The sequence below is a fragment of the Hypanus sabinus genome, chromosome 16 (assembly GCF_030144855.1).
Source record: "Hypanus sabinus isolate sHypSab1 chromosome 16, sHypSab1.hap1, whole genome shotgun sequence".
NCBI classification, from domain to species: domain Eukaryota; kingdom Metazoa; phylum Chordata; class Chondrichthyes; order Myliobatiformes; family Dasyatidae; genus Hypanus; species Hypanus sabinus.
The window spans coordinates 86,528,279-86,552,942 of NC_082721.1; the positions used below are offsets into that span (position 1 = coordinate 86,528,279).

The following is a 24,664-nucleotide window of genomic DNA, read 5'->3' on the forward strand; positions in this document are numbered from 1 at the left end:
CAGAGTGCTGGAGGAACTCAGCAGGCCAGGCAGCATCTATGGGAAAGAGTAAACAGTCAACGTTTCAGGCCGAGACCCTTCATCAGGACTTTTCAACATCGATGTCCTGATGAAGGGTCTCGGCCTGAAACATCAACTGTTTACTTTTTTCCATAGATGCTGCCTGGCCTGCTGAGTTCCTCCAGCATTTTGTGTGTGTTGTTTTGTCCATGAGGATTTATTTGTCCACAGAGACAGTAAACTCTATGGACAGACCAATCCACGACACACACACACACATAACCATGGTCTGACATGACAGGTCTACAGTGACAATCCAGATTTTAATTATTCTCCCAATAACTGAAAATCTTTAATATTCAGAACCACACTGCAAAAGTAACTCCGTAAAATGATGATTGTCTTTGGAAAACATCCTTTCAGTTTATATTTAGTCAAAGAATCAAATATCTGATCATCCAGTCCACGTGTGGATGAGTATCAAGCTTAATGTACAGGAGGCGAAGATAGATATATATATATATATATATATATTATGTAGAGGCTGGGGTTGAGCCAGATGGGGATACACACAGACACACACACAGGACCTGCACAATCCTGGGTTGAGAGCTGTACAAACTGCTGATCGATTAAATCACATCCACCATTAATTGAACACAGCCGATGGGATATGACGTCAGACATCCCAAGATGAAGCAACATTCCAGGCCCAAACCCTAGTGGATAATGTCCCACTTTCCTCCAAAGTTTATGTTGGTATTTACGTCCTTGGCAATGCACTGGGGAGGGTTTGGGTGGCAGCCCGTTCCGAATCACGACCCGTGCAACCTTGACCTTTGGCGGCTTCCTCAGTTGTAAAGGTCATCGTCTCCATCCTCACGGTACAGGTTCCCTCCACTCCCTCTGTCGCTTCCCTGACCACTGGACTGGCTACCGGATGGAAACCTGGAAGAGGAAGAGGATATTGACATTGGTGGACTTTGGGACACCCATCGCCTGACATCACGAGGTCTCCTCCACCCAACAGTCTGCGGTGGGAGCCTTGCGGCACCGGAAGGCACGGAGATTAACTGCAGGTACTGGAATGTGAAACGAGGATGGAACGGTGGGAGTACTCAATGGGTCAAGCAGTATCTGCAGAGGCAAAAGGACTACACCAACATTCCAGGCCACAACCCTGCACTGAGAATGAGAGGGAAGAGGAAAGATTGACATACAGAGGGTAGGACTAAATGTCGAGGCTGATGGGTGATGGGGAGGGGTTGATAGGCAGATGGAATAGGGTGGGTGGAAGTGGTGGGAGGGATAAAGAAAGATTGAAGGTAAGGACGCCATGCTATAGCTAAGGTGACACTGAACTAGGAGTGCAGAAAAGATTTACAAGTATGTTGCCATGACTTAAGGGGCTGAGTTATAAGGACAGGTTGGACAGGCGAGCACTTTAATTTTGAGTGTTGGAGACAGAGAGGTGAACAAACCCTAACGGGTAACAGATAGAATCAGGTATAATTTGTTGTTATGTGGCAGCAATACAATGCAATACAAATAATAAAAATAATATATTTTATTTATAATAGATAATAAAAAAGTTACAGTACAATATAGTATATAAAAATAAAAAATATATATGTAATGCATTGTACTGATACATAATATCAATTTCATGACATATGTTGGTGATATTACACCTAATTCCTGTATATAAGTTGAATTAAATAAGTAGTACAAAAAACACAGTGAGGTAGTGTTTTTGGGTTCAATGTTCATTCTGAAATTGGATGGCAGAGGGGAAGAAACTATTCCTGTAACATTGAGTGTGCGCCTTCAGGCTCCTGTTCCTCCTACCCGATGGTAGCAATGAGAAGGGGGCTTGTCCTGGGTGATGGGCGTGCTTAATGATGGGTGGCACCATTCTGAGATATCAATATGCCAACAATAAATGTGTCTCTGAACAGATCTACTCTGGTTCTTTGTGGAAAGACCTAGCAAAAGGTACACCACAATATCCAATACTAGAGAGCGTACATTTAAGGTGACAGCGGTAAAATTTAAAGATGTGTACGGTGAACTGATTTTACACAGGGAGTGGTGCTGACAACTGATACATTAGTGGTCTTTGAGAGGCTGTTCGAGAGACACACATGAATACGGAGGGAGATAAATTGCATGCACACAGATGAGAATAAGTATGATTCAGTACAGACATCGTGAGCTGAAGGTACTGTACCTATGCTGTAATGCTCTATGTTCAAAGAACCCTTCATCAGAACTGTCCCTGACCCCTGACCTGAATTGCCAATGGCTTTCCTCACAAAGATGCTGCCTGACCTGCTGGGTATTTCTGATTTTATTTCAGCTGTTCCTTTGATTTTTGACCTGGCATCCCAGGTGGTTTAAGCAGTGCAGCTGGCGAGGCGCCAGTACGGATGGACAGACGTGCATGAGGGGGGTGTGCGGATACGGAGGGATGGGCGGGGTGGGAGGGTAGATACGGAGGGATGGACGGGGTGGGGGGGGTGCAGATAGGGAGGGATGGACGGGGTGGGGAGTGTAGATACAGAGGGATGGACGGGGTTGGGGGGGTAGATACAGAGGGATGGACGGGGTGGGGGGTAGATACAGAGCGATGGACGGGGTGGGGCGTGTAGATACGAAGGAAAGGACGGGGTAGGGGGGTGTAGATATGGAGGGATGGATGGGGTGGGGGGTGTAGATACAGATGGACGGGGTGGGGGGGTAGATATGGAGGGATGGACAGGGTGGGGGGGTGTGTAGATAAGGAGGGATGGATGGGGTGGGGGGGTGTGTAGATACGGAGGGATGGACAGGGTGGGGGGTGTAGATATGGAGCGATGGATGGGGTGAGGGGGTGCCGATACGGAGGGATGGATGGGGTGGGGGAGTGTAGATACGGAGGGATGGAGCAGGTACAGAGGGATGGACAGGGTGGGGGGGGATGCAGATATGGAGGGATGGATGGGGTGAGGGTGTAGATACGGAGGGATGGACAGGGTGGGGGTTAGATATGGAGGGAAGGACAGGGTGGGGGGTAGATACAGAGGGATGGACAGGGTGGGGGTGTAGATACGGAGGGATGGACAGGGTGGGGGGTAGATACGGAGGGATGGACAGGGTGGGGGTGTAGATACGGAGGGGTGGACAGGGTGGGGGGTAGATACGGAGGGATGGACAGGGTGGGGGTGTAGATACGGAGGGATGGACAGGGTGGGGGTTAGATATGGAGGGAAGGACAGGGCGGGGGGTGTGTAGATACGGAGGGATGGACAGGGTGGGGGATGGTGCAGATACGGAGGGATGGACAGGGTGGGGGTGTGTAGATATGGAGGGATGGACGGGGTGGGGGGGTAGATACGGAGGGATGTACGGGGTGGGGGTTGCAGATACGGAGGGATGGATGGGTGGGGGTTGCAGATACGGAGAGATGGATGGGGTGGGGGGTGTAGATACGGAGGGATGGACTGGGTGGGGGGATGTAGATATGGAGGGATGGACAGGGTGTGGGGGTAGATACGGAGGGATGGACAGGGTGGGGGGGGGTAGATACGGAGGGATGGACAGGGTGGGGGATTTTGTGGGGTGTAGATACGGAGGGATGGACGGTGTGTGTGGGGTAGATACGGAGGGATGCAGATACGGAGGGATGGACAGGGTGTGGGGGTAGATACAGAGGGATGGATGGGGTTGGGGGGTGTAGATATGGAGCGATGGATGGGGTGGGGGGGTGTAGTTATGGAGGGATGGGCGGGGTTGGGGGGTAGATACGGAGGGATGGACAGGGTGGAGGATGATGCCGATATGGAGGGATGGACAGGGTGGGGGGGGTAGATACGGAGGGATGGACAGGGTGGGGGATTTTGTGGGGTGTAGATACGGAGGGATGGACGGGGTGTGGGGGGTAGATACGGAGGGATGCAGATACGGAGGGATGGACAGGGTGTGGGGGTAGATACGGAGGGATGGATGGGGTTGGGGGATGTAGATACAGAGGGATGGACAGGGTGTGGGGGTAGATACGGAGGGATGGATGGGGTAGGGGGTGTAGATACAGAGGGATGGATGGAGTGGGGGGGTGTAGTTATGGAGGGATGGACGGGGTTGGGGGGGTAGATACGGAGGGATGGATGGGGTTGGGGTTGTAGATATGGAGCGATGGATGGGGTGAGGGGGTGCCGATATGGAGGGATGGACAGGGTGGGGGGGGGGTAGATATGGAGGGATGGACAGGGTGGGGGATTTTGTGGGGTGTAGATACGGAGGGATGGACGGGGTGTGGGGGGTAGATACGGAGGGATGCAGATACGGAGGGATGGACAGGGTGTGGGGGTAGATACGGAGGGATGGATGGGGTTGGGGGGTGTAGATATGGAGCGATGGATGGGGTGAGGGGGTGCCGATACGGAGGGATGGATGGGGTGGGGGAGTGTAGATACGGAGGGATGGAGCAGGTACAGAGGGATGGACAGGGTGGGGGGGGATGCAGATATGGAGGGATGGATGGGGTGAGGGTGTAGATACGGAGGGATGGACAGGGTGGGGGTTAGATATGGAGGGAAGGACAGGGTGGGGGGTAGATACGGAGGGATGGACAGGGTGGGGGTGTAGATACGGAGGGGTGGACAGGGTGGGGGTAGATACGGAGGGATGGATGGGGTTGGGGGTGTAGATACGGAGGGATGGATGGGGTGGGGGGGTAGATACGGAGGGATGTACGGGGTGGGGGTTGCAGATATGGAGGGATGGATGGGTGGGGGTTGCAGATACGGAGAGATGGATGGGGTGGGGGGTGTAGATACGGAGGGATGGACGGGGTGGGGGGATGTATGGAGGGATGGACAGGGTGTGGGGGTAGATACGGAGGGATGGATGGGGTTGGGGATGTAGATACAGAGGGATGGATGGGGTGGGGTGGTGTAGTTATGGAGGGATGGACGGGGTTGGGGGGGTAGATACGGAGGGATGGACAGGGTGGAGGATGGTGCCGATATGGAGGGATGGACAGGGTGGGGGGGTAGATACGGAGGGATGGACAGGGTGGGGGATTTTGTGGGGTGTAGATACGGAGGGATGGACGGGGTGTGGGGGGTAGATACGGAGGGATGCAGATACGGAGGGATGGACAGGGTGTGGGGGTAGATACGGAGGGATGGATGGGGTTGGGGGTGTAGATACAGAGGGATGGACGGGGTGGGGGATGGTGCAGATACGGAGGGATGGACGGGGGGGATGTAGATATGGAGGGATGGACAGGCTGTGGGGGTAGATACGGAGGGATGGATGGGGTTGGGGGTGTAGATACAGAGGGATGGATGGGGTGGGGTGGTGTAGTTATGGAGGGATGGACAGGGTGGGGGGGTAGATACGGAGGGATGGACAGGGTGGGGGATTTTGTGGGGTGTAGATACGGAGGGATGGACGGGGTGTGGGGGGTAGATACGGAGGGATGGACAGGGTGTGGGGGTAGATACGGAGGGATGGATGGGGTTGGGGGTGTAGATACAGAGGGATGGACGGGGTGGGGGATGGTGCAGATACGGAGGGATGGACGGGGTGGGGGGGGGTGCAGATACGGAGGGATGGACGGGGTGGGGGATTTTGCGGGTTGTAGATACGGAGGGATGGATGGGGTGGGGGGGGCGTAGATACGGTGGGATGGACGGGGTGGGGGGTGCAGATACGGAGGGATGGACAGGGTGGGGGATTTTGTGGGGTGTAGATACGGAGGGATGGATGGGGTGGGGGGCGTAGATACGGTGGGATGGACGGGGTGGGGGGTGTAGATACGGAGGGATGGACAGGGTGGGGGATTTTGTGGGGTGTAGATACGGAGGGATGGACGGGGTGGGGGGGTGTAGATACGGAGGGATGGATGGGGTAGGGGGTGTAGATACGGAGGGATGGACAGGGTGGGGGGGGTAGATACGGAGGGATGGACGGGGTAGGGGGTGTAGATATGGAGGGATGGACAGGGTGGGGGGTAGATATGGAGGGATGGACAGGGTGGGGGGTAGATATGGAGGGATGGACAGGGTGGGTGGTAGATATGGAGGGATGGATGGGGTGGGGGGGTGCAGATACGGAGGGATGGATGGGGTGGGGGGGTGCAGATACGGAGGGATGAACGGGGCGGTGGTGTGCAGATACGGAGGGATGGACTGGGTGGGGGGGTACTTGATGGTACAGACCTGAAGTTCCCAAAGCCCCTGCTCTGCTGCAACGTCTGGGCAAACATCTCGTACTTCCTGATGTCGTTGTCGCTGACTGAACGGCGGCCGAACCTCATGGCCTCCTCGAAGTGATCGGAGCGGATTTCAGGAACGGGGTCATAGTCGTCCTCCTGGGAAACATGAGCCACAGATGTGAGACCGGGAACAGGAGCAAATCCGGGTCTGGAAAGGTTGTGAGATGAGTTGCTATGGTGTTGTTAGGTCACATTGGAGAGCAGAGAACAGGGAAACAGGCACCCATTTCCACCAGTCCTATATATGAAATGCTGGAGGAACTCAGCAAGGCTGGCAGCAGCTATTGTTGTTGTCCCTTTCTGCGCCTGTGCTTTGGGCAGCAACCCTGCTGTTTCTTTAACATTTTGCCTGTTTTTTTTCCAAGACTGAGTTGCTAGCTCGACGTTCAACCCAGCACGGATGAAAAGCGTGCATGGAGTCAAGCGGATCCAAATGCAGGACCACTTGCCTCGAAGTCCAGTGCGGATGCCACTGTACCACCAGCTGGCTTAGGCAGCATCTCTGGACGGGAATTATCAGTCAGCATTTTGGATCTCCTGATGAAGAGTCCCACCTGAAAGGCTGTTTGTTTATTCCCCTCAATTGAGGTTGTCTGACCTGCTGAGTTCCTCCAGCACTTTGTGTGTGTCATTCAAGGTCTCGAGCATCTGCAGAACCTCTTCTGGTTATGAGTTTCTATGCCGATATCTCTTTATTCATCTCATATCCCCATCAACTCTCACAGATCCAACCACCCACCTACACCAGGCACAACTTACAGGAGCCAAATAAATCCACCGGCCCCCAAGTCCTAGGGATAGAGAAGAAGATTCACATGGTCACAGGGATGGCATGCAAACTGTGCAGGGGAAACGCCCCTAGGTCAGGACTGAACCTGGTATCCATGGAGCTGTGGGCAGTGGCTCTACCAGCTGCAGCAGTGTGCCACCCACAGTGTATCGCACTGTGCTCACCTCCCACAGCCACACAAACCCACTGATTTATTGCTGCCTTCCTTTCAACATCTAGTATCCCAAAGCGCCTTCAGCAGGTCACCCCGGGGTGACCCATGCCCCTCTTCCCTCTCCCATAACCCCCACCCCACCATCGCTCACCATGGCCGTGTCAGGATTGTGCCGATGCTCCTGCTCCCGCCGGATCTCAGCCTCGATGGCCTCGCGGATTGCCAGCTTGCATGCCCTCTGGCAGATCTCGGTCAGGTCGGCTCCCGAGAAGCCATGGGTTATCTTGGCCAGGTAGCCCAAGTCAACACCCTGCCACACAACAGAAGGAGTGTGCGTGAGTCGGCTCTACTCCATCTCTCCCCCCATGATAATTACCAGCTTCGATTCAAGATTATTTATCGTCACCCTTCAGTATATGAGTGTACAAAATGATTGTTACTCTGGATATGGTGTAGCAGGAGAACCACAATAAGCATAAGACACACAATAAATATAAATACACAAGTTTAGCTTATATACACTCAGTGGCACTTTGCCAGGTACTCCCGTACAACTGTTCATTAATGCAAATGTCTGATCAGCTAATCATGTCGTAGCAACTCAGTGCATAAAAGCATGCAGACATGGTCAAGAGGCTCAGTTGTTGTTCAGACCGAACATCAGAATGGGGAAGAAATGTGACTTTGACCATGGAGTGATTACTGGTGCCAGACGGGGTGGTTTCAGTATCTCAGAAACTGCTAATCTCCTGGGATTTCCACACACAGTCTCTAGAGTTTACAGAGAATGGTGTGAGAAACTAAAAACATTCAGTGAGCAGCAGTTCTGTGGGTGAAAATGCCTCGTTAATGAGAGAGGTCGGAGGAGAACGGCCAAACTGGTTCAAGCTGACAGGAGGGCGACAGTAACTCAAATAACCGCATATTACAACAGTAGTGCGCAGAAGAGTATCTCTGAATATGCAACACTTCAAACCTCGCAGTGGATGAGCTACAGCAGCAAAGGTCCAGGAGCACACACTCCATGGTCACTTTTTTAGGTGGAGGGGGTACATAGCCTGATTGTGTGCACATAGAGTAACTCAAGGTACAGGAGTATCTGTACATAAGGTGACAACTCTGAAACAAAACCTCCTAGTTTTGCCTGAGCTGATATATACCAGGCTGTCCAAGTTCTCAGGCAGAAGCTCCCGGAAAGTATCATTCCATCGCTTCCGCGCTGGAATTCCATGACTTCCCACCTCTGCGTTCGGAGTCCCTACTGGATTGGCTTTCAAGGCGGTCAGCAACTCTCTCCAGATATTACCCCTCAGCTGCACACAAGTGACAATCTACAGTGGCTATTTAACCTTCTAACTAGCGAACCTTTGATGTGTGGAAGGAAAGCAGACTGCGGCCAATTGCAGCTGACTTATTATTGTAACACGTAGTGAGACACAGTGAAGAGCTTGTCTTGTATATTGTTCATACAGATCAGAGCACTGAGGTAGAACTGGGAAGAGCAGAAACAATGCAGAATAAAGTGTAGAAACTACAGAGAGAGTGCAGTGCAGGTAAACAATATTGTGCAATATGACACCAAGGTAGATTATGAAATCAGGAGTCCATCTGTTTTGTTCAGATACAGTACGGAACAAACCTTCGCAGACTTTGGAGCCACGTTGCCCAGCAATCCCTCGATTTAATTAACTACAGGACAATTTACAATGACCAATTAATGTGCCAAATGTACGTCTTTGGAATGTGAGAGAAAACCTGAACACCTGGGGGAAACCCACGTGGTGAAGGGGAGAATGTATGAACTCCTTGCAGGCAGTGTCGGGAATGGAACCCAGGCTGCCAGTACTGAAACACGTTGTGCTAACCACTACACTACCATGCCGTACAAGGGAATCATTTAATAGTCACAACAGTGGGACAGAAGATGTCTTTGAGACGCGCAGTATGTGTACTCAGGCTTTTGTACCTACTGCCCAATGGAGGGGGTGGGTAGACAGGAAGTCCAGTGATTACGCTGGCAGTTTGAGGTAAAGACAGAGTCCATGGAGGGGAGTCTGGTTTCTGTGATGTTCTGGGCTGTGTCCACAACTCTACAGCTTTTTAGTCACGTGGAGAGTAGCTGCCATACCGAGCAGTAAACACTTGCTGGTGACGGTGAGGGGTGGTGGGTGTGGGGAGGGTGGGGTCAATGCTTCTGCTGCTGCTTGTGTATGGGGGGGGGCTTTGGAGTTCTGAAGTACCCGTCATACACTCTTTGGGTTTTTTTGTTTTGTGGATGTCTGTGAAGAGTAAGAATTTCAAGTTGTATATGGTATACATTCTCTGATATTAAACTGAACCATTTGAAAAGGTTATTTAGGTCTTTGGCAGCTGTTGATAATCTGTATAGTTTTCTTCCCCTATCCTTGCCTGGGACACGACAGCTAGTCCACTGATTTCACCAAATCATTTGGTGTCTTACATGTTCTGTGCCAAAATTCCATGGCTTCCTACCTTAAAACTGGAGTCTCTTCTAAACTGGCCAGAATGTGGCTGGAAACAGGGCTTATTGCTGGTATGGGGGAGTGGGAAAAGCTACTGCCCAGGATGAATGTCAGCAGCAGAGAATTGTAAACTTATCATGAGCATGAGCTTCCATAATATCCAGGCATCTTGAAGGACCAGTACCTCCAGAAGGCGGCACCCATCATTCAGGACACTCCATCACCCAGGTCATGCTCTGTCCTCATTGCTACCATCGGGAAGGAGGTACAGAAGCCAGAAGACACACACTCAGTGATTCAGGAACAGCTTCTTCCCCTCTGCCACCAGATTTTTGAATGGACATTGAACCCATGAACACCACCTCACTATTTTTTCATTTCTTCCTATTAACTATTTTAAATAAATATACTTATTGTAATTCAGTTTTTTCTCTATTATTATATATTGCTATGTACTGTTGCCACAAAGTTAACAAAATTCATGACATGATGACATATGCCAGTGATATTAAACCTGATTCTGATATACATGAAAAAGCTAATCTCTTTCTCTCAAGACTCCACACGGACAGTGCCAGTGGGCAGCATTGAACCAAGATCTCCCTACCTTTGCAATCGGAGACCTTCTCAGGTTGGCTTTCAAGATGGCCATCCGCGACTTCTCATCGGGCAGTGGGATATAAATTAGCTGATCCAGTCGCCCGGGTCTCAGGATGGCTGGATCAATGATGTCAGGTCTGTAAATAAACCAATAAGGAAAGTGCTATCATTTCTGCAGCACCCTCACCACCCCAGGGGTCCCAAAGCACCTCTCGTCCAATGAATCCCTTTTGAAGTGGAAATGCAGTGCAGGAAACATGACCTGTCAGTTGGTTTGTGCAGAGGAAGCTCCCATGAGATGGTGACTGGATAACTTGTTGGTAAGACTGTCCTTGTCAGTGGAACCTTGTCCTAGTTATACCTGTTCCTGAAGAGGTTTAAAGAGGAGAGTGGTGGGTACCTGGAATGAGCTTTTAGGGGTGATGGTGGACATAGGTATGATATGATGTTTAAGAACCAATTAGATATGAATATGCAGTGTGTTGCGGGATATGGATTATGAAAATCTTGTCCTAGTTATGTCCATGTCTAAAAGAGTGGGCCTTGTGCCCAGGAGTGACTGGTCCAGCACACAGGAGGGACTCCTGCCACTGAGACGAGTCCTCCGGTTGTCTGGGTCTTCCTCATGGGAATGGGTCTGGTGTATGGTTACACCCTACCCCTTGCCTCTGAGGGACTATCCCCTCTTTCTGGAAGTGAACCTGGCTGGGACCGAGCAGAACACCCCTCGGTACGACCTCTGTCCTTGGGAGTGGGCCTCTGGGACTAGACTCTGCACCTGGCCCTGGGATTCATTCCTGAGAGAAACCCCTGGGAGTGGGCCTCTGGGACTGGACTCTGCACCTGGCCCTGGGATTCATTCCTGAGAGAAACCCCTGGGAGTGGGCCTCTGGGACTGGACTCTGCACCCGGCCCTGGGATTCATTCCTGAGAGAAACCCCTGGGAGTGGGCCTCTGGGACTGGACTCTGCACCTGGCCCTGGGATTCATTCCTGAGAGAAACCCCTGGGAGTGGGCCTCTGGGACTGGACTCTGAACCCGGCCCTGGGATTCATTCCTGAGGGAAACCCCTGGGAGTGGGCCTCTGGGACTGGACTCTGCACCCGGCCCTGGGATTCATTCCTGAGGGAAACCCCTGGGAGTGGGCCTCTGGGACTGGACTCTGCATCTGGCCCTGGGATTCATTCCTGAGAGAAACCCCTGGGAGTGGGCCTCTGGGACTGGACTCTGCACCCGGCCCTGGGATTCATTCCTGAGAGAAACCCCTGGGAGTGGGCCTGCAGGGAGACGGTGCTCGGAAGTAGAAACGGCTAATGGTGCCACTTCTACTTCTGCTCACGGTAACGTCCTTTTGCTTGATGTTGGTTTCAGGAAGGGGAAGAGGAAGGAGAGAAAACATTCACCAGTCTACATCAGGGGCATGGCAGTGATGAGCATCATATTAATCAGTGAAGTTCCTGGCTGCTAACATACCAAATGACCTGTCCTATAACTTGCACATAGATACAGTCATAAGGAAGGCACTTGAGGGTCCTTATTTTCCTTGGAGGTTGAGGAGGTTTGGCTCATCATTAAATACTCAGACAAAGTTGTATAGATGTAATGTTGAAAGTGTCCTCGCTGGTTGCAGTTTGGTCTGATGCTGCAAACTGAATGTGCAGAAATGTCAAAAACTGCAGAGGGGACTCTTCAGAGGCACGTCCCCTCCCTCTATCGGTAGTACCTACAGAAGGTTGTACAAGAAGTAGGCATTCATCAAAGCTCCCTCCCATCTCGGTCAGGGCAGGAGATAGAGGAGTCTGAAGTCCCGCACCACCAGCTTCAAGAACAGCTACTTTCCTTCAACCATCTGGTTCTTGAGAAAACTGGGACAACCCTGATCACTCCCTCTGTATCACAGCCACAGATTAAAAAGGTTTTGTTTGTTTTTGCTCTATTTTATGGTCTTTTGAATATTTTCTTTATATATTTCTTGTGAATACTGCTTATCTGATGTTATGTACCCGGAATGATGAGACAAGTACGTTTTTCATTGCGCATGTGCGTGTGACAATAAAATCAGCTTTGACCTTGAGCCCTCGCAGACATCTGTGGGAGAGAGCCGCCTCTGGGATAGAGTCTGCGGGAGTGAAAACATCTCTGGGACAGTTTCCGTGTGAGTGATGGTGCCTCTGTGACAGTGTCTGTGGGACAGACTACGCGGGAGTGAACAGGGTGCACGTATGTGAGTGATGGTGCCTCTGTGACAGTGTCTGTGGGACAGACTAGGCGGGAGTGAACAGGGTGCACGTATGTGAGTGATGGTGCCTCTGTGACAGTGTCTGTGGGACAGACTAGGCGGGAGTGAACAGGGTGCACGTATGTGAGTGATGGTGCCTCTGTGACAGTGTCTGTGGGACAGACTACGTGGGAGTGAACAGGGTGCACGTATGTGAGTGATGGTGCCTCTGTGACAGTGTCTGTGGGACAGACTAGGCGGGAGTGAACAGGGTGCACGTATGTGAGTGATGGTGCCTCTGTGACAGTGTCTGTGGGACAGACTACGTGGGAGTGAACAGGGTGCACGTATGTGAGTGATGGTGCCTCTGTGACAGTGTCTGTGGGACAGACTAGGCGGGAGTGAACAGGGTGCACGTATGTGAGTGATGGTGCCTCTGTGACAGTGTCTGTGGGACAGACTAGGCGGGAGTGAACAGGGTGCACGTATGTGAGTGATGGTGCCTCTGTGACAGTGTCTGTGGGACAGACTACGCGGGAGTGAACAGGGTGCACGTATGTGAGTGATGGTGCCTCTGTGACAGTGTCTGTGGGACAGACTACGTGGGAGTGAACAGGGTGCACGTATGTGAGTGATGGTGCCTCTGTGACAGTGTCTGTGGGACAGACTAGGCGGGAGTGAACAGGGTGCACGTATGTGAGTGATGGTGCCTCTGTGACAGTGTCTGTGGGACAGACTACGTGGGAGTGAACAGGGTGCACGTATGTGAGTGATGGTGCCTCTGTGACAGTGTCTGTGGGACAGACTAGGCGGGAGTGAACAGGGTGCACGTATGTGAGTGATGGTGCCTCTGTGACCGTGTCTGTGGGACAGACTACGCGGGAGTGAACAGGGTGCACGTATGTGAGTGATGGTGCCTCTGTGACAGTGTCTGTGGGACAGACTACGCGGGAGTGAACAGGGTGCACGTATGTGAGTGATGGTGCCTCTGTGACAGTGTCTGTGGGACAGACTACGTGGGAGTGAACAGGGTGCACGTATGTGAGTGATGGTGCCTCTGTGACAGTGTCTGTGGGACAGACTAGGCGGGAGTGAACAGGGTGCACGTATGTGAGTGATGGTGCCTCTGTGACAGTGTCTGTGGGACAGACTACGTGGGAGTGAACAGGGTGCACGTATGTGAGTGATGGTGCCTCTGTGACAGTGTCTGTGGGACAGACTAGGCGGGAGTGAACAGGGTGCACGTATGTGAGTGATGGTGCCTCTGTGACAGTGTCTGTGGGACAGACTACGTGGGAGTGAACAGGGTGCACGTATGTGAGTGATGGTGCCTCTGTGACAGTGTCTGTGGGACAGACTAGGCGGGAGTGAACAGGGTGCACGTATGTGAGTGATGGTGCCTCTGTGACAGTGTCTGTGGGACAGACTACGCGGGAGTGAACAGGGTGCACGTATGTGAGTGATGGTGCCTCTGTGACAGTGTCTGTGGGACAGACTAGGCGGGAGTGAACAGGGTGCACGTATGTGAGTGATGGTGCCTCTGTGACCGTGTCTGTGGGACAGACTACGCGGGAGTGAACAGGGTGCACATATGTGAGTGCTCCTCTTCCGATCTACCTGTTCGTGGCTCCGATGATGAAGACGTTCTTCTTGTTGGACATGCCGTCCATTTCAGTGAGGATTTGGTTGATTACCCTGTCTGCCGCCCCACCGCCATCCCCTGCACTCCCGCCGCGAGACTTGGCGATGGAGTCCAGCTCATCGAAAAATAAGATGCAGGGGGCGGCCTGTCGAGCCTGAACAAAATACAGCAAGGGCCAATCAAAACAGGAGTCTTCCACAAGAGACCAGATTTAACCAAAAGAATCTGTGACTGATGTTGCTGCAGACACTGGAGCCATGATCTGGGATAATCACTATGGGCTATTATTTCTTGGTAAAGGGGTGGCATTGGCAAGGCCAGCATTTATTGTCTATCCCTATTTGCCCCGGTTTGAGGCAACAGTTCACAGTCGACCACCACGCATTTGACTTTCAATCACATCACAGCTACTCCACAATTTAGATTTGTTTAACAGAAAGAAAGATGAAAATATGAGCAGCTGACATTGGGGGGAAATGATAATGATCTGCTCCTGTTATCCAGCAGGTGAAGCTTGTGGAGCTGCTGTCTGTGGGAACATAACTTTCACGAGCTCAGAAAAGTACTGGCATAATCAAACACTTCACCCACCCCAGATATTCCCTCCTCTCTCCTCTCTGCAATCGGCTGGAAGATACAAAGGTCCAAAAACACGTTCAACCGGGCACAGGGACCGCTTCTGTCCCACTGTCATACAATCGTGTGTGATAAGATGCTCAGAGTCACAGGAGCTTGAAGATACACACTCAATGATTCAGGAACAGTTTCTTCCCCTCTGCCACCCGATCTCTGAACCCATTAGCATTACATCACTACCTTTTTTGCACTACTTATTTAATTTAACAAATATACACACATGGACACCTACTGTAATTCACAGCTTCAATTATTATGTATCACAATATACTGCTGCTGCTACTTTAACAGATTTTATGACATATGCTGGAGAAGTTAAACCCGATTCTGATTCTCTTGACCTCACAGCTACCTCGTCAGAGATTGTACATTATTGCATGTTCTCTGGAGCTTTTATGCTTTATTCTGCTTTGTTAGTGATTTTTCTTTGTTCTACCTCAATGTACTGTGTAATAAACTAATCTGTATGAACTAGGCAAGGTAAGCTTTTCTAAGCATCTCGGTACATTTGGCACCAATAAACCAATGAACCAGTATTTCTCTCACACCCTTTGTAATTTTGGAACGTCTAACAAATCTCCCCTTAACCTTCTTTGTTCCGTAGTCAATAATCAAAGCTTCTCCAGGCTTGATGTTCACTCACATCCCAAACATCCACTTAAATCCTTCCTCAACAGCACTGTTACCAACTTAAACATGCAGTAAACAGGAGAAAGAGGCCATTTGGCCCCTTACTTCTGTTCTACCTTTCAACGTGAATGTGGCTGATCATTCAAATTCAGTCTTCTTGTTTTTTCCAGATATACCTTGACCTTTGTAACCCAACCAATGTCTAACTCTTTCTTGACTATTTAATGATCTGGTTTCAGTGCATTTTGCTAGAAAGAATTCTATAGTCTCGTCTCTGTTAGATGAAATCACTCCTCTTAAATGGCCTGCTACCTATCCTTAGACTGTGATATGGACTTGCAGGATATCAGGAACATCCTTTCTGCATCTAATTTATTAGGTTCTGTCAGAAAATCACTAGACTTCAGTGACATCTCTTCTTAACTCTAGCATATATTCACCCAATCAGCCCAATCCATTTTCGTACATCAGGTCTGCCGTCTCAGATGAACTTTCGCTGAATTCCCTCCATACCAACAACCTCCTTCAGCAGACCAAAAACTGCATACAAATAAAGGTATGATCTTATCAAGACCATGTGTAATTAGGGAGCTATAAAACTGGCCCTCCAGCCCATCTGCCCCTTGCTGACCAAAATCTCACCTAAGCTAATCCCCTTTCCCACTTCAGCCTTTCTTATCCATGTAGTTGTCCAACTTCCTTTTAAATGTTGTTAATGTACCTGCCACAATCACTTCCCCTGGCAGATCATTCCATGTACTAACCACCCTCTGGGTGAAAACGTTGCCCCTCAGTCTCCCATTAAATCTCTCCCTTCGCAGGTTCTCATATTTAAATTCCCAATCCCGGGAAAAAGACTGTACAGTACTCATTCTCATTCCTGGGAAAAAGACTGTACTCACTGCCAATCCTGGGAAAAAGACTATACTCATTCCCACTCCTGGGAAAAAGTCTGTATTCATTTGTCCTCTCCTTGTCCCTCATTACTTTAAACTGACTACTTCAATAACATCTTCCCTCATTTTCCTTCCCCCCCCAGTGAAACAAAAAATCCCAACCTGCTAAACCTCTCTCTATAGCTCAATCTCTCAAGTCCTGGGACCATCCTGGAAATCTCCTCTGCGTTCTTTCCAGCCTGATGGCACCTTTCCGATAACGTAAACTGAACACAACGTTCCAAATGTGGCCTCACCGTTATCCTTGACACTGACTAGAAGACACCTCTGTTTCTGTATTTGAATCCTCTTGCTGTAAAAGTCAGCAAAAAATAAGCCTTGTATCTGGAGACTTACCTTCAGCAACTGTTATCCCGGGTAACAAGACCCCATTGCTCCTCCCCCTTTTCGCTATCTATCACCTTTCAGATAATAAATGCCTTCTCGTTTTATCCAGCAAAGTGGACGCCTCATGGTTATCCACATAAAGCTGGCAAATTCCTTCAAAGTGAGTTTTCAAAGGAGACTTTGTACCTTGTCAAAGACATCCCGTACATTGGCTTCTGACTCTCCAAACCACATGGTGAGCAGCTCTGGTCCTTTGATGGAGACGAAGTTAGCCTGACATTCAGAGGCAATGGCTTTTGCCAGGAGGGTCTTTCCACAGCCGGGAGGACCGTAGAATAAAACACCACGGGATGGCGTCATGCCAAACTTCAGGAACTTGTCTGGGTACTCCACTGGGTACTGGATGGAGGAAAAGCAGGAAGTTATTCATAGAGTTAGAGAGTACTGAGCAGCAGAGAACCAGGGCTTCAGTCCATCTAGTCCAACCTGACCCGAACTTCTGCCTAGTCCAACCTACCTGCTCCTATCCCTCTAAACCCTTCCCATCCATGTACCTACTGAAACTTCTGTTAGAAGTTACAATTGAACTTCTGCTGGCAACTTGTTCCACACTCACACCCCCCTCTGAGTGAAGAAGTTCCTCCTTAGATTCCCCTTAAATATTTTACCTTTCACCCTAGACCCTTGACCTCTAGTTCTGGTTTCACCCAATACCCTGTCAGGTATGGAAGTCTGCGGTCCAGGTGCAGGCTGTTGGGACGAGGTAGAGGGCCAGGCTGACATAGACTAGAGGGGCTGAAGATCCGGTTTCTGTGCTGTAGTCCTTCTTTCCTGTTTGACATGTACGCTACAAAAGTATGGGAAAGCAAGGGAGAGTCACTTTGAGGGCAAGGTTGGGATTGTATGGTAGAGTAGACCACAGCAACATAGTGGCTTGTTTCTTGCTCCTGATTGTTTTGTCCTAACAGTGGGAGGAGGTGAGAAAAGATTCCAAGTCCTTGAGTTGGGTTTAGATTGTTGGATTTTAGTGCTATCTCCATTCAGCCTAGGCTGGATTCTCCTTTTTGGTGTTTATCCCACTGAAATTTAGAATATCCTTTTATTGATGCAGAAGAGAATCATTCTGTATGGAAGCACCACAGCCTGGTGCGCCAGCTGCTCTACACATGACTGCAAGGAACTGCAGAGAGTTGTGGATGCAGTTCAGGATATCACAGTAGAATACGACAGACTTTACTGCATAATCTGAAACTTTGTTTACCTGCACTGCATTGTCTCTGTAGTTTTTGTTCCATATTGTTAATGTTTTCCCTTGTCCTACCTCAAAGTGCTGTGTAATGATCTGATCTGTATGAACAATACACAAGACAAGTTTTTCACTCAGTTAAAGTTAAAGTCCGTCCCAAGCCTTATAGGCTCATCAGGCCGGTGTCTATACTCAGCGACTGAGAGTATGAGACCCACCCCCAGATAGGACCCAGTCTATCGCGAGGTTAACCCCCAGCATTTTGCCGGTACCCATTTTCAGCTGGGTGGACTGGAGTAATGTGTGGTTAAGTGCCTTGCTCAACGATACAGCATGCTGCCCCAGCTGAGGCTCGAACTCACGACCTTCAGATCGCTAGTCCAACGCCTTCACCACTTGGCCACGTGCCACACCGTCTATCTCAGTAAGTGACAATAACAAACCAATACCAATGCCATTGCTTCTGAAACCCCTATTCCTCACCTACAACATGCAAATATGAATACATCACTGCCACTCACTGCGATTAAATAAAGGCATTCCTCTCATCTCCCCTTGGGTTCTTGGCCCCTGGAGGCCATTCCAGCATCCAAGCTCTTTCTGGCCGTGAAAGATTAGCTTCTTTTGTCACATGTATGTCGAAATATAAAGTGAAATGCATCGTTTACACCAAATCAAATCAGTGAGGATGTGCTGGGGGCAGCCCGCAAGTGTTACCATCCTCTCTGGCACCAAGATAACATGGCTACAGCTCACTAACCCAGACCATTGGAATGTGGGAGGAAACCAGAGCACCTGGAGAAAACCCACACGGTCATTGAGGAGAACGTACAGACCCTTACAGACATTGGTGGGAATTGAACCCTGATCTTACAGCCAGTGTTGTAAAACCTTGCACTATCTGCTACGCTGCCATTCTGCCACCAACTGTGCCCTCCTGCCCCGAATGCTTTACCCCGGTTAAGGGAAATACTTGCTTTCTTTCTGCACACCCACCTGCACAAGCTCCTGGAGCTCCCGCTTCACCTCATCCAAGCCTCCAATGTCGTCCCAGGTGACCGTCGGCACCTCCACCACTGTCTCCCGCAGTGCTGAGGGGTTACTCTGGCCCAGTGCCCACTGGAGTATACAGGGAAACAGGACAGGAAGCATTAATTAAACCAAGCACCAGTCTATGACACACACAAAATGCTGGAGGAACTTAGCAGGTCAGCCAGCATTCATGGAGGGGAGCAAAAGGTCAGCATTGCAGGCCGAGACCTTTCTTAAGTCCTGATGAAGGGTCTCAGCCCAAAATGTCAGTTGTTTATTTCCCTTCGAAGATGCTGCCTGACCTGCTGAGTTCCTTCAGCATTTTGTGTGTGTTACCCAAGATTTCCAGTATCTGCGGAATTTCTTGTCTTTATTATTATCAAATTGTAACCCTCACTCTGCCCACCTAAATCTTCTCTTTCAATTTAAGACCACAAGACACAGGAGCAGAATTAGGCCATTCAGCCCATAGAGCCCCTCCTAGTTTCACTCCTTATCCCACATCGGTTGTAACTCAGTGAGTAATGCACTCTCATAAACACAAGAGATTCTGCAGGTGCTGGAAATCTGCACAAGATCCTGGAGGCACTCAGCAGGTCAGGCCCCTACGGAGGGGATTAAACAGTCGAGGTTTTGGGCCGAAACCCTTCAGGTAACGCACTCTTCCGTGCGAGTCAGAGTACCTGGGCTCATGCATTTAAGAAGGGGGTGTGGGGGGGGATTAAGTTCAAAGAAGATGTGTTGAACAAGATTTTTTATTACATTTGGTGCCGGCTGTCTAGTGTGCTGCCGGGGTGGTGCAGGCAGATAACACGGAGGTGTTTATTTCCTTTGGAGACTCAAGCCCTTCTGACCCAATGAGCACAATTACACCCGTCTGAGCAACGAATCTACTGTGTCTGTGGAACGTGGGAGGAAACCAAAGCACTCGGAGGGAACCCGAGGAGTCACAGTTTAAAAGGCTCTTCAGTAAACACATTAATACGCAGAGAGTAAACAGGAGTGTTTAGTTTAGCTAACCATCTGATTCGTTCGGCACAAGGCTGTGGACCAAATGGGTTTACTGTTCTGTAAGCACAAAGATCTCGGCCAACACTCCAGCTCAGCACCACAACTGTCTTCATCCAGGCTCTCAGCACTTCAATCTCCTCCTGCGAAGCAGGCTAGAATATTGTTAATGGCGTCAGTTAGCTGGAAGATGTCGGTTGGAAAGCTGGCTGGTCTGGGGAACCGGGAATGCCTCACCTGGAAGTCGTCCATCGTCACTGCCATCGAGTTCAGGACATCTGCGTCAATCGTCTCGTCCTCCAGGTCAATGATGCTCATCTTCTTCCGGATGGCCTGCAGAGCGGCCTCGGAGCAGAGTGCGGCCAAGTCCGCGCCCACGTGCCCGTGGGTGTCGTGCGCGATCTGCAGAAGGAAATCAGATCAAGCAAAGCCAGTTCCCTGGGCTGCCATGCAGGAGAAAGGTCGATTGAGTCGCCTGGGCCTAAAGTCACAACAACCTGGATGAATCAGGTCGGTTCCGGGGAAGAGGGGTTAACACGACAACAGATCGAGTCAGAATGGCCTGTAGTTAAAGAGGTGGTTGATTTGTAAAGGTGTCAAAGGTTATGGGAGAAGGAAGGAGAATGGGGTTGAGAAGGATGATAAATCAGCCATAATGGAATGGCGAAGCAGACTCAAAGGGCCGAGTGGCCTAATTCTGTTCCTAGTCTTTTGGTCTGACCCCATTAAATTTAGAGAAATGTGGCCACCTCGTCAAGACATTGAAGATTCATCAAGGTTCATAAAGGTGGGTCTATAGGGTTTAGGACTGAGATGAGGTGAAGTATTTTTTTGTCTACTGTGAATACAAAAATGAATCTCAGGGTAATATATGGTAACATATGTATACTTTGATAATAAATTTATTTTGAACTTTAAAACATTGAAGTAGGAGCTGGATAAATTTCTCAATGCTGAAAAGATCGAGGGACATGGGGAGAAGTTGGCTTATCAGTCTCTATCATTTTGGAAGGCAGAGAAAGCCAAAATGGCTGAAAGACCTCATCCCTACTCCTATCCCTGTGTTAGCGCCAGCAAATTGGGTAAATGTATCTTCAGTTTCTGACAGCAATCGATGTCTTTGAATACTTAACTTGTTAAAATTAGTTCTGTGGATGCTTTCTGCAACCAACGGCTGTCCCCGTTCTCCCACCCCAAGGAGCTCCCTCTCCCCTCTTCCCCACCTTCTCAAGGTCCACGTCATCCGCCAGCTTCATGTTCTTGGTGTGAATCTGTAGGATCTCAAGCCTGCCGATGGAATCTGGGATTCCAATGTCGATCTCGCGATCGAAGCGACCTGTCGAGACAGACAGCAAGAGGATACAGGGGTCTCCCTCGGAGGACTCGGAGGTGAGCGTGGGTTGGACAAAATGTAAGTCAGCTGGCACAGACAGAGGTGCCCATTGTGAAGCCTGATTCAGCTGTGGGTCCAAAGATGTTTTCAGGTGGCAAGTCTTTGCACAGTACTGTCAGGTACAGGGAGGATAGGACAAGTGGACAGCTATGTAGGAGGGAAGGGTTAGATTGATCTCAGAATCAGAATCAGGTTTAATATCACCTACGTCATGAAATTAGTTGCTCTGCGGCAACAGATTTTAGGTTAAAAGGTCCGCTCAACATCTTGTGCTGAAGAGCCTGTACTGTGCTGTACTGCTCTACGTTACATAGTACATAACCACATTTGGTAAATAACACTCTGTCTAACCCTTTCCCATCCATGAATTATGAGGAGTGACGATGGGGTAGATGGTAGGACATTTTACCCCAAAAAAGAGGAATCTAAAACTAGAAGGCACAAGTTTGGTGAGGAGCGGTGTCGGGACCTGGGGTGAGGGGTGATGTCGGGACCTGGGGTGAGGGGTGGTGTCGGGATCTGGGGTGAGGGGTGGTGTTGGGACCTGGGGTGAGGGGTGGTGTCAAGATCTGGGGTGAGGGGTGATGTTGGGACCTGGGGTGAGGGGTGGTGTCAAGATCTGGGGTGAGGGGTGATGTTGGGACCTGGGGTGAGGGGTGGTGTCAAGATCTGGAGTGAGGGGTGGTGTTGGGACCTGGGGTGAGGGGTGGTGTCGGGATCTGGGGTGAGGGGTGATGTTGGGATCTGGGGTGAGGGGTGGTGTCAAGATCTGGGGTGAGGGGGGTGTTGGGACCTGGGGTGAGGGGTGGTGTCAAGATCTGGGGTGAGGGGTGATGTTGGGATCTGGGGTGAGGGGTGGTGTCAAGATCTGGAGTGAGGGGTGATGTTGAGACCTGGGGTGAGGGGTGATGTTGGGACCTGGGGTGGGGGGTGATGTCGGGATCTGGGGTGGGGGGTGGTGTCGGGACCTGGGGGTGGGGGGTGGTGTTGGGACCTGGGGTAAGGGGTGGTGTCGGGACCTGGGGTGAGGGGTGATGTTGGGATCTGGGGTGGGGGTGATGTTGGGATCTGGGGTGGGGGTGATGTTGGGATCTGGGTGAGGGGTGGTGTTGGGATCTGGGGTGGGGGGTGATGTCGGGATCTGGGGTGGGGGTGGTGTCGGGATCTGGGGTGGGGGGTGATGTTGGGATCTGGGGTGGGGGGTGGTGTCGGGACCTGGGGTGGGGGTGATGTCGGGATCTGGGGTGGGGGGTGGTGTTGGGATCTGGGGTGGGGGTGATGTTGGGATCTGGGGTGAGGGGTGATGTCGGGATCTGGGGTGAGGGGTGATGTCGGGATCTGGGGTGAGGGGTGATGTTGGGACCTGGGGTGGGGGGTGGTGTTGGGACCTGGGGTGAGGGGTGGTGTTGGGATCTGGGGTGGGGGGTGATGTTGGGACCTGGGGTGGGGGGTGATGTTGGGATCTGGGGTGGGGGGTGGTGTCGGGATCTGGGGTGGGGGAGATGTCGGGATCTGGGGTGAGGGGTGGTGTGGGACCTGGGGTGGGGGGTGATGTCGGGATCTGGGGTGAGGGGTGGTGTTGGGACCTGGGGTGGGGGGGTGGTGTCGGGACCTGGGGTGGGGGGTGGTGTTGGGATCTGGGGTGAGGGGTGATGTCGGGATCTGGGGTGAGGGGTGATGTTGGGACCTGGGGTGGGGGGTGATGTTGGGATCTGGGGTGGGGGTGATGTCGGGGTCTGGGGTGAGGGGTGACGTCGGGACCTGGGGTGGGGGGTGGTGTTGGGATCTGGGGTGGGGGGTGGTGTCGGGACCTGGGGTGGGGGGTGGTGTTGGGACCTGGGGTGAGGGGTGGTGTTGGGACCTGGGGTGGGGGGTGGTGTCGGGACCTGGGGTGGGGGGTGGTGTCGGGACCTGGGGTGGGGGGTGGTGTTGGGATCTGGGGTGAGGGGTGACGTCGGGACCTGGGGTGAGGGGTGATGTTGGGATCTGGGGTGAGGGGTGACGTCGGGACCTGGGGTGGGGGGTGGTTGGGACCTGGGGTGGGGGGTGATGTTGGGATCTGGGGTGAGGGGTGATGTCGGGATCTGGGGTGGGGGGTGATGTCGGGACCTGGGGTGGGGGGTGGTTGGGACCTGGGGTGGGGGGTGATGTTGGGATCTGGGGTGAGGGGTGGTGTTGGGATCTGGGGTGGGGGTGGTGTCGGGACCTGGGGTGGGGGGTGGTTGGGACCTGGGGTGGGGGGTTATGTTGGGACCTGGGGTGAGGGGTGATGTTGGGATCTGGGGTGAGGGGTGGTGTTGGGATCTGGAGTGAGGGGTGATGTTGGGACCTGGGGTGAGGGGTGGTGTTGGGACCTGGGGTGGGGGGTGGTGTCGGGATCTGGGGTGGGGGGTGATGTCGGGACCTGGGGTGGGGGGTGGTGTAGGGACCTGGGGTGGGGGGTGGTGTTGGGATCTGGGGTGGGGGGTGATGTCGGGATCTGGGGTGGGGGGTGGTGTCGGGATCTGGGGTGGGGGGTGATGTTGGGATCTGGGGTGAGGGGTGATGTTGGGACCTGGGGTGAGGGGTGGTGTCGGGACCTGGGGTGAGGGGTGGTGTCGGGATCTGGGGTGAGGGGGTGATGTTGGGATCTGGGGTGGGGGGTGGTGTTGGGATCTGGGGTGGGGGGTGATGTTGGGATCTGGGGTGGGGGGTGATGTTGGGATCTGGGGTGGGGGGTGATGTCGGGACCTGGGGTGAGGGGTGGTGTCGGGATCTGGGGTGGGGGGTGATGTTGGGATCTGTGGTGGGGGGTGATGTTGGGATCTGGGGTGGGGGGTGGTGTTGGGATCTGGGTGGGGGGTGGTGTTGGGATCTGGGGTGGGGGGTGATGTTGGGATCTGGGGTGAGGGGTGATGTCGGGACCTGGGGTGAGGGGTGATGTCGGGACCTGGGGTGGGGGGTGGTGTCGGGACCTGGGGTGGGGGGTGATGTTGGGATCTGGGGTGAGGGGTGATGTTGGGACCTGGGGTGAGGGGTGATGTTGGGATCTGGGGTGAGGGGTGATGTTGGGACCTGGGGTGAGGGGTGATGTTGGGACCTGGGGTGAGATGTGGTGTTGGGATCTGGGGTGAGGGGTGATGTTGGGACCTGGGGTGGGGGGTGGTGTTGGGATCTGGGGTGAGGGGTGATGTCGCGATCTGGGGTGAGGGGTGGTGTTGGGATCTGGGGTGAGGGGTGGTGTTGGGATCTGGGGTGGGGGGTGATGTTGGGATCTGGGGTGGGGGGTGGTGTTGGGATCTGGGGTG

The 24,664-nt window shown here is 51.9% G+C and overlaps 1 protein-coding gene across 1 annotated transcript in view; it reads right to left on the bottom strand.

Moving 5' to 3' along the window:
* Positions 1–519: 519 nt before the first annotated feature.
* LOC132406550 (transitional endoplasmic reticulum ATPase-like) overlaps positions 520–24,664 on the bottom strand; it is a 75,779-nt gene continuing 51,634 nt past the window's right edge. Inside the window, exons 10-18 of the mRNA XM_059992368.1 lie at positions 21,208–21,320; positions 20,222–20,386; positions 18,941–19,063; positions 16,885–17,097; positions 14,125–14,303; positions 10,297–10,426; positions 7,358–7,516; positions 6,207–6,358; positions 520–948 (exon numbers count right to left, since the gene is read on the bottom strand). Coding sequence (XP_059848351.1) covers positions 852–948; positions 6,207–6,358; positions 7,358–7,516; positions 10,297–10,426; positions 14,125–14,303; positions 16,885–17,097; positions 18,941–19,063; positions 20,222–20,386; positions 21,208–21,320 — 1,331 coding nt within the window. The 3' untranslated portion in view covers positions 520–851. The remainder of the gene's footprint in view (positions 949–6,206; positions 6,359–7,357; positions 7,517–10,296; positions 10,427–14,124; positions 14,304–16,884; positions 17,098–18,940; positions 19,064–20,221; positions 20,387–21,207; positions 21,321–24,664) is intronic.